This window comes from Heterodontus francisci, unplaced genomic scaffold (genome assembly GCF_036365525.1).
Source record: "Heterodontus francisci isolate sHetFra1 unplaced genomic scaffold, sHetFra1.hap1 HAP1_SCAFFOLD_500, whole genome shotgun sequence".
NCBI lineage: Eukaryota > Metazoa > Chordata > Chondrichthyes > Heterodontiformes > Heterodontidae > Heterodontus > Heterodontus francisci.
Window position 1 is genome coordinate 612058 of NW_027142279.1, and position 10338 is coordinate 622395.

The following is a 10338-nucleotide window of genomic DNA, read 5'->3' on the forward strand; positions in this document are numbered from 1 at the left end:
TCCGCCTTTCCATTCCCCCTCCTTCTCACACTCCTCCCTCTGCTCTGTGTATGGACAGTGAGGGGGTTCAGTGACAGAGCCATTCCTGACATCATTGCTGAATGGCCGTGCTCAAATGTTGAGCTTAACCTTATATGATCTGTAAACGGCACGAGAGCCAATAGTTTCTCCATATCTGCTGAAATAAATTAGATGACACTTTATTGTTTTATACTGAAGGGAATGCCAGTCTAGTTTCTCCAAAATGTCCTGATCATTGAACTACTTCTGCTCAGGTATCATTGTAGTGAACCTAAACAGCAACCCCTCCAAGGACGATGCTTTCTGAGCTTTGGTGTGCAGAACTGAATGTGTTAACTCCACATGGGGTTTAGTCAGAGTTTCCCAGAATTGTGGTAGATCCTTGACCCCTTTTCATCACAGCCCACTTGTGACTTAGAAAGCGTCTGGTGGATCTGCTCAGGTTTATTTTGGCAGCGGTTAATTCAACAGGAGTTGAACTTAAATCACAGTGTGTTTGTCATCCTGTCAGACGTACATTGTGAACATTGGACTGCCAACTGTTGGTGTTCGAAGCAGCAGAGACTGATCGAAGGTAAAGTATAAATTATAATCACAGAGAAAATGGGTGAAATATTTCATGGTGCCAGCTGATCGTAGATGACATTGTATAAGGACATGTAGAGAATAGTAAAATGTATTCTTGGGATGCGGGTAACCCTGGCATGGAGCAGCACTCTCTCAGTACTGACCCTCCGAAAGTGCAGCACTCCCTCAGTACTGACCCTCCAACAGTGCAGCACTCCCTCAGTACTGACCCTCCAAAAGTGAGGCACTCCCTCAGTACTGACCCTCCAACAGTGCAGCACTCCCTCAGTACTGACCCTCCAACAGTGCAGCACTCCCTCAGTACTGACCCTCCAATAGTGCAGCACTCCCTCAGTACTGACCCTCCAACAGTGCAGCACTCCCCCAGTACTGACCCTCCAACAGTGCGGCTCTCCCTCAGTACTGAACCTCCAACAGCGCAGTGCTCCCTCAGTACTGACCTTCCAATGGTGCGGCATTGCCTCAGCCCTGACCCTCCGACAGTGAGGCGCTCCCTCAGTACTGACCCTCCAAAAGTGCGGCGCTGCCTCAGTACTGACCCTCCGACAGTGCAGCACTCCCTCAGTACTGACCCTTTGGTAGTGTGGTGCTCCCTCAGTACTGACCCTCCGACAGTGCGGCGCTGCCTCAGTACTGACCCTCCGACAGTGCCGCACTCCCTCAGTACTGACCCTCTGACAGTGCAGCATTCCATCAGTACTGACCCTCCGACAGTGCGGCACTCCCTCAGTACTGACCCTCCGACAGTGCGGCACTCCCTCATTACTGACCCTCCGACAGTGCGGCACTCCCTCAGTTTCGACTCTTTGACAGAGAATCGCTGCCTCTGTACTAACTGTGCAGCAATCTCCTCCAGCCCCTTCAATCCTCCCATTCTCTGTAACTTCCTCCAGCCCCTGCAACCCTTCCTGCCTCTGTAATCTCCTCTAGCGCCGACAAGCTTTCCTGTCTCTGGAACCTCCTCCAGCCCCTACAATCCTCCCTATCTCTGTAACCTTCTCCAGTCCCTACAACCCTCCCTATCTCTGTAACCTCCTCCAGTCCCTACAACCCTCCCTATCTCTGTAACCTCCTCCAGTGCCGACAACCATCACTCTCTCTGTCATCGCCTCCAGCCCCTGCATCCCACCGTATCTCTGTAACCTCCTCCAGTGCCTACAACCATCACTCTCTCTGTAATCGCCTCCAGCCCCTACATCCCACCCTATCTCTGTAACCTCCTCCAGTCCCTGCAACCATCACTCTCTCTGTAATCGCCTCCAGCCCCTGCAACCCACCCTATCTCTGTAACCCCCTCCAGTGCCTACAACCATCACTCTCTCTGTAATCCCCTCCAACCGCTACATCCCACCCTATCTCTGTAACCTCCTCCAGCCCCGACAACCATCACTCTCTCTGTAACCTCCTCCAGCAACTGCAACTCTCCCTATCTCTGTATATCCTCCAGCAACTTCAACACTCCCTACCTTGGTAACCTCTTCCAGGCCCTGCAACTCTCCCTATCTCTATAAAACATTCCAGAATTGAATGGGTTCTACAGAAATAAAGAAGGTGTGAAGTAGTCATTGCCGGTCACTACAGTGTAGAAAATCCCTCTTTCCCAGCAGAGGCGGGAGGTAATAAACATTTATCTTAAAAAGGCAGCTCTGGAAAGAATCGGTCACTGTCACTTTTGTCTGTCTCTCTCTCTTCCTCTCTCTCTCTCTTTCCGTCTCTTGCTCTATCCATCTTTCTCTCTGTCCGTCTCTCTCTCTCTCTCTCTCTCTCTCTCAGTTTATATCACTTGCTCTCTCTCTGTCGCTCTCTGTCGCTCTCTTTCTGTCTGTCGATGTCTTTCTCTGTCTCTGTCGCGCTTGCTATCTCTCTCTCTTTGCCTCTCTCTCCCTCTATCTTTCTATCTTTCTCTCTCTATCTTTGTCACTCTCTCTCTCTGTCTTTCTCTAAGTTTCTATCACTTGCTCTCTGTCTCTCTTGCTCTCTCTCCGTCTCTCTCTCTCTGTCTTTCTCACTTGCTCTTTATCTTTCTCTCTCTCTCTGTCTGTCTCTCTAAATTTCTATCACTTGCTCTCTATCTATCTCTCTCTCCGTCTCTCTCAGTTGCTCTCTATCTATCGCTCTCTATCTTTGTCACCCTCTCTCTCTCTCGCTCTGTCTCTCTCACACTGACTGGGTCTTCGATTAGAAATTCTGTCCCATTGATGACCTCCTCCCTTTGTTCCCTCTTTCAGGATTTGGAGTGGGCAGGAAGATCCCACGATGCGGACTCTCTGCTTGTTCCTGTTGGTGCTGTTCTGGGTCCCCGAGTCAGATGCGGCTGCACTAAATGACAATGTCTTGGCTGGAATTGTCTCACAGTAAGTGTTCATCCTGCCCAGGCCTTTCACCATTCACTGACAGGGTTAGGCTGTGAGAATGGCCCAGGTCTACTCTCCTGGCATGAGTCTCCGCTCTGTCAAAGTGATGAGGGGGAACAGGGCAGAGTCCAGTTAAATTAAAATAACATGGAACTACAGAGAGGGGAAGGTGAGCGAGAAAGGACTCAGAGTGAGACATGTCACTTCATCAATAATCTGACTCACTGACCCCACTCACTGACCCCGCTCACTGACCCCACTCACTGACCCCACTCACTGACCCCACTTACATACCGCACTCACTGACCCCACTCACTGCCCCCACTCACTGACCCCACTCACTGACCCCACCCACTGACCCCTCTCACTGACCCCTCTCACTGACCCCTCTCACTGACCCCACTCACTGACCCCACTCACTGACCCCTCTCACTGACCCCACTCACTGACCCCACTCACTGACCCCGCTCACTGACCTCGCTCACTGACCTCGCTCCTCTCCCCCTCTCGCTCTCTCTCCCTGTTGCCCTGTGTCTATCTCTTTCTCTCTCTATGTCTTCCATTCTATTTATCTCTTGGTTTGTGTTGCTGTTAATCTCTCACTGTATTTCTCCTGTCACTTGTCCCTCTCCATGCTCGACGGCCTGTCTATCTCTCTCATCTCTGTCTCTATTACTTTATCCTTTTTCAGTTTATCACTGCCTCTGTTCCCTCTCTCTGTCTCTATCTGTATCTGTCTCCATCTTGTTCTTCCTTTTTCTGTCTCTATCTGTTTCTATGTACTTGTCTCCAGAACTCTTCCTTTCCCTCGCTTTGTTTCTTCTCTCCATCTCTGTCTCTCCTGCTGTCTTCTACCCTCCCTCTATCACATTCTCTGTCTCCCTCCCTCCATCCATCTCTCCACCTCTTTGTTTCTCCCTTGCTCTTGTTCCCATCCCTCTTTCCATCTCTGTTTCATTGGAATGAGTTCATTCGGTCCCGTCCTTTCCAATGTCGTAAATTAATGACCAAATTTATTGAAATGCCACAGCATACAAGACTACGGGCCAAGTGCTGGGAAATAGGATTAGAATAGTTAGGTGCTTGATGGCTGGCACAGACACGATGGGCCGAAGGGCCTGTTTCTGTGCTGTGTAACTCTTTGACTCTCTGACTCAAACTCCCAGTTTCCCTCCTTCCATCATGAGGTATGGTATTAAATAGGCAGGTGACCATAATCCACATCATACTGACCTGGCACAAGGAGAATTTCATTCACAATTCCTACCTTGACTCTCACTTTGTGTTTGTCCCTTTCAGATTCCGACAAGTGTCTGGCCACCAGCCCAGCAGTACGACTGGGGGAGGACAGTTCGCCTTCCTGATGGTGTTAACTCCTCAACAATGCACCGGTGCCAATATCAATCAGAATGTACAATTCAGACCCTCTGCTTCAGGAAGACCGGTTATTCGTGGCGGTGTGAATTACTTCCTGAACAGTCGATCAGTAAACTACATCGCAGTTTACCCCAACACAGGAAGTCGCTGCTCAGAGAATAAACTGTTACACTTCACTCAGGAGGATCAACGCAATGGGCAGACTGACAGTGCAGCTCGGCTGCTTCAGAATAGCATCAATAACCAGGGGCTGCAGGTTGGCTGTGTCATTCTCTACACCACCTACACCCCCTGCATCCAGAGCTGCTTCAGTGGCAATGAGAATTGTGACATCCTCGCCGCGTTAGGCCAGGCACCCTTTAGCCACCCATGGGCTGGCCCGCAGGTTCAGAAGTATTTTGTCTTCAGTACATTGTACCGATACGACAATAATAGAAATAAGATCCCCACAGTTCGAAACAAGCTGGGACAAGTTACCCAGGCAGGCTTTCACATCAGAAAGTGTGATGGGACCAACAGCCAAATACAGTGTCAGGACTGCACCCACCCTGGGGGCTACTGTATCTAGTAAACAGTCTCACTACAGGAGGCAATAGCAGATCAGAGAGTCCCAGGAAAACAGTGCAAATCATTCTATTACTCTAGAAATCTATCTACTTCCATTTTATTCTGTTAATATAGAACATACGTAGAAAATACAGCACAGAACAGGCCCTTCGGCCCACGATGTTGTGCCGATCCTTTGTCCTCTGTCAAGGACAATTTAATCTATACCCCATCATTCTCCTTTATCCATATACCTATCTAAAAGCCGTTTGAAAGTCCCTAAAGTTTCTGACTCAACAACTTCCCCAGGCAAGGCATTCCATGCCCCGACCACTCTCTGGGTAAAGAACCTTCCCCTGACATCCCCCTTATATCTCCCACCCTTCACCTTAAATTTATGACCCCTTGTAACGCTTTGCTCCACCCGGGGAAAAAGTTTCTGACTGTCTACCCTATCTATTCCCCTGATCATCTTATAAACCTCTATCATGTCACCCCTCATCCTTCTCCGTTCTAATGAGAAGAGGCCTAGAATGTTCAGCCTTTCCTCGTAAGACTTATTCTCCATTCCAGGCAACATCCTGGTAAATCTCCTCTGCACCCTCTCCAAGGCTTCCACATCCTTCCTAAAATGAGGCGACCAGAACTGCACACAGTACTCCAAATGAGGCCTTACCAAGGTCCTGTACAGCTGCATCATCACCTCACGGCTCTTAAATTCAATCCCTCTGCTAATGAACGCTAACACCCCATATGCCTTCTTCACAGCCCTATCCACTTGAGTTGCAACTTTCAACGATCTATGCACATAGACCCCAAGGTCTCTCTGCTCCTCCACATGCCCAAGAACCCTACCGTTAACCCAGTATTTTGCATTCGTGTTTGTCCTTCCAAAATGGACGACCTCACACTTTTCAGGGTTAAACTCCATCTGCCACTTTTCAGCCCAGCACTGCAACCTATCCAAGTCCCTTTGCAGACGACAATAGCCCTCCTCGGTATCCACAACTCCACCAACCTTTGTATCATCTGCAAATTTACTGACCCACCCTTCGACTTCCTCATCCAAGTCGTTAATAAAAATCACAAACAGGAGAGGACCCAGAACTGATCCCTGTGGCACGCCACTGGTAACTGGGCTCCAGGCTGAGTATTTACCATCTAAGACCACTCTCTGCCTTCTATCAGTTAGCCAATTCTTAATCTAACTGGCCACATTCCCCACTATCCCATGCCTCCTGACTTTCTCCATAAGTCTACCATGGGGGACCTTATCAAATGCCTTACTAAAATCCATGTACACCACATCCACTGGTTTACCCTCATCCACTTGCTTGGTCACCTGCTCAAAGAATTCAATCAGGCTTGTGAGGCAAGACCTACCCCTCACAAAACCGTGCTGACTGTCCCGAATCAAGCAGTGTCTTTCCAGATGCTCAGAAATCCTATCCCTCAGCACCTTTTCCATCAACTTGCCTACCACCGAAGTAAGACTAACTGGCCTGTAATTCCCAGGGTTGTTCCTATTCCCTTTCTTGAACAGGGGCACAACATTTGCCACCCTCCAATCACCTGGTACCACCCCCGTCAACAGAGAAGATGAAAAGATCATTGCCAGCGGCTCTGCAATTTCATCCCTTGCTTCCCATAACATCCTTGGATATACCCCGTCAGGCCCGGGAGACTTGTCTATCTTCAAGTTATTCAAAAACCCCAACACATCTTCCCTCCTAACGAGCACTTCCTCGAGCTTACCAGTCTGTTTCACACCGTCCTCTTCAGTAATACACCCCTTCTCATTCGTAAATACCGAAGAGAAGTACTCATTCAAAACCTCACTTATCTCTTCCGGCTCAACACACAGTCTCCCGCTATTGTCCTTGACCGGACCTACGGTCCCCCTAGTCATCCTCATATTTCTGACATACGCGTAAAAGGCCTTGGGGTTTTCTTTTATCCTACCCGCCAAGCATTTTTCATGCCCTCTCTTAGCTCTCCTAATCCCTTTCTTCAGATCCTTCCTGGCCATCTTGTATCCCTCCAGAGCTATGCCTGTGCCCTTTTTCCTCAACCTTATATACGCATCCTTCTTCTTCCTAACAAGACTCTCAACCTCTCTTGTCAACCACGGTTCCCTCACATGACCATCCCTTCCCTGTCTGACAGGGACATGCTTATCAATGGCCCCTACTATCTGCTCCTTGAAAAAGTTCCACATTTCGACCGTGCCCTTCCCTGCCAGCATATGCTCCCAACTTATGCTCCTCAGTTCCTGCCTGACAGCATCATATCTACCCTTCCCCCAATTGTAAACCTTGCCCTGTTGCACATACCTATCCCTCTCCATTACCACAGTGAATGCTACAGAATTGTGATCACTATCTCCAAAGTGCTCGCCCACCAACAGCTCTATCACTTGCCCTGGTTCATTACCTAGTACCAAATCCAATATTGCCTCCCCTCTGGTCGGGCAGTCTACATACTGAGTCAGAAAAGCTTCCTGGACATACTGCACAAACACTACCCCATCCAAACTATTCGATCTGAAGAGTTGCCAATCAATATTTGGGAAGTTGAAATCCCCCATAATTACTACCCTGTGACTTCTGCTCCTTTCCAAAATCTGTTTCCCAATCTGCTCTTCCACCTCCCTGCTGCTATTGGGGGGCCGATAGAAAACTCCCATCAAGGTGACTGCTCCTTTCCTGTTCCTGACCTCAACCCACAGTGCCTCAGTCGGCAGATCCTCCTCGAAAATTCTTTCAGCAGTTGTTACACTATTTCTAACTAACAATGCCACCCCCCCACCTCTTTTACCACCATTCCTAATCTTATGAAAACATCTATAACCAGGTACCTCCAAGAACCATTCCTCCCCCTCACCTATCCACGTTTCAGTGATGGCCACAACATCGTAGTCCCAAGTGCCCATCCACGCCTTCAATTCACTCACCTTATTCCTGATGCTTCTTGCGTTGAAGTATATGCACTTTAACCCTTCTCCGTGCCCATCTGTCCTCTGCGACAGTGCTACCTTCCCCAATACCTCACTACACTCTTTGTCTTTCTGAGTGGACCCACTGGTCCCTGGACTACAAGTCCGGTTCCCATCCCCCTCCCAAACTAGTTTAAACCCTCCCGAACAGTACTAGCAAACCTCCCTCCCAGGATATTGGTGCCCCTCTGGTTCAGATGCAGCCCGTCCTGTTTGAACAGGTCCCATCTTCCCCAGAATGCAGTCCAATTATCCAAGAACTGGAAGCCCTCCCTCCTACACCATTCCTGCAGCCACGTGTTCAGCTGTGCTCTCTCCCTATTCCTAGCCTCACTATCACGTGGCGCCGGCAACAAACCAGAGATAACAACTCTGTCCGTCCTAGCTTTCAGCTAATAATGCAGCTTTCCCCAGATCACTCTCTATAATAATCCCTCATTCTCCAGATCACTCTCTATAACAATCCCTCATTCTCCAGATCAATCTCTATAACAATCCCTCATTCCCCAGATCACTCTCTATAACAATCCCTCATTCTCCAGATCACTCTCTATAATAATCCCTCATTCCCCAGACAACTCTCTACAATAATCCCTCATTCCCCAGGTCACTCTCTATAATAATCCCTCATTCTCCAGATCACTCTCTAAAATAATCCCTCATTCTCCAGATCACTCTCTATTAAAATCCCACATTCTCCAGATCACTCCCTATAATAATCCTTCATTCTCCTGATCACTCTCTATAAAAATTCCTCATTCTCCAGATCACTCTCTATAATAATCCCTCATTCTCCAGATCACTCTCTATAATAATCCCTCATTCTCTGGATCACTCTCGATAATAATCCCTCATTCTCCAGATCACTCCCTATAATAATCCCTCATTCTCCAGATCTCTCTCTATAAAAATCCCTCATTCTCCAGATCACTCCCTATAATAATCCCTCATTGTCCAGGTCACTCTCTATAATAATGCTTCATTCTCCAGGTCACTCCCTACAATGATGCAGAACAACAGTGAGAAGGATTTCAAACATTGAGCTGGAAAATTGTGTTTCACTTCAAACCAAGAGCACACTAATTCCCTAATGGGACACTGTGGATGAATAAAGACATGAGGGTGTTGGGGAAGGGGAGGAAGGAGTGTACACTCTGTCCATGGGTGGCAGCTGGCAGCACGCCAAGAGAGAAAGTGAAGGGAAGTCAAGTCCAACAATTAGGAAGTCAGATTTGATCGGACAGTAGGGAGTGAATTTACTGATTATATAATTCATCTTGTAATTGATCTGGGAGATGTGTTAAACACATTGCTATATATTCTCAGTCATGCTCTGTAATCTTCCTCCAATCATTGAACACTGCAGTTTATGGATCATTTCACTAATCGCTGTTGAGCTGATGAAATTGTTTGATTGGCAGTGATAATATTTTTGGACCATTGTATCGAGTCCAATGGGTTGCAACCGTGATTACTGAGTGATTTCTCTCTGCAACTTTTAATCTTTAATAAAGCATGTCTGGGCATTAACCTGCACTCTGTGTTTGTATGTGTGACTCCACTCATTTTTCTGGGGTTAAAGTTACTTTTGTTAAAATTAAACGACTGTTTGATCTCTTTCGCACACACACACAATCTCTCTTTCTCTCACTCTCTCTCGCTTTCTGTCTTTCTCTCTGTCCCAGGCTTTCCTTATCTTGGGCACTCTACCTCTCATTCATTTTTCTCACTTTCTGTACACCCTCTTTTCCTCTAATTTCTCATTTTCCTTCTTACTCTGTCTCCATCACCCATTATCTCGTAGTCTCTCCGTCTCTCTATTTTCCTTTCCATTTCGTTCCCCCCCACATCCCCCCTCTCTCTCTTCTCTATTTCTCTCTCTGTTACTTGCTCTCGAACACTCTTGCTCTTTGTGGTTGGTTTATCTCCGACTTCTCCAATCGATCTTCAATAACTGAAATTCCTCATCCCTGGAACCATACTCGTGAATCTTTTCCGTTCTCTCTCCCTATGACTTATCAACAGGGTAGATGCAGGTAAGATGTTTCCCTTGGTTGGGGAGTCTACAACCAAGGTGCACAATTTCAAAATAAGGGGGAAGCCACTTGGGACTGAGATGAGGAGAAATTTCTTTACTCAGAGGGTTGTGAATCTTTGGAATTCTCTATCCCAGAGGGCTGTGGAAGCTCAGTCATTGAGTATGTTTAAAGCAGAGATTAACAGATTTCTAAATACCAATGACATAAAGGGATATGAGGATAGTCTGGAGAAAAGGCATTGATGTGGATGATCAGCCATGATAGTATTGAATGGCAGAGCAGGCTCAATGGGCTGAATGGCCTAATCCTGCTCCCTGTCTCACTGCAGTTACTGTTCCCTCTCACCATCTTAAATCCTTTAAAAAATTAAACACCTCCATTAGATTCCCCTGTCAATATTCTCATGTCGGGACTGCAA

The 10338-nt window shown here is 47.6% G+C and overlaps 1 protein-coding gene across 1 annotated transcript; it reads left to right on the forward strand.

Annotated features, from left to right (window-relative positions):
- Window positions 1–471: 471 nt before the first annotated feature.
- On the forward strand, window positions 472–9411 carry LOC137366911 (uncharacterized). Its single transcript, XM_068028464.1, has 3 exons — window positions 472–595; window positions 2838–2963; window positions 4263–9411. Exons 2-3 carry the CDS (start codon window positions 2866–2868, stop codon window positions 4906–4908), a joined length of 744 nt encoding a protein of 247 aa, XP_067884565.1. The 5' UTR covers window positions 472–595; window positions 2838–2865; the 3' UTR covers window positions 4909–9411.
- Window positions 9412–10338: the final 927 nt, after the last annotated feature.

Excerpts from the sequence above, each read along its gene's own strand:
- LOC137366911 (XM_068028464.1), top strand. The coding sequence starts at position 2,866 with ATGCGGACTCTCTGCTTGTTCCTGTTGGTGCTGTTCTGGGTCCCCGAG. Across the intron at positions 2,964-4,262 it reads TTGGCTGGAATTGTCTCACA|ATTCCGACAAGTGTCTGGCC; the intron begins GTAAGTGTTCAT and ends TGTCCCTTTCAG.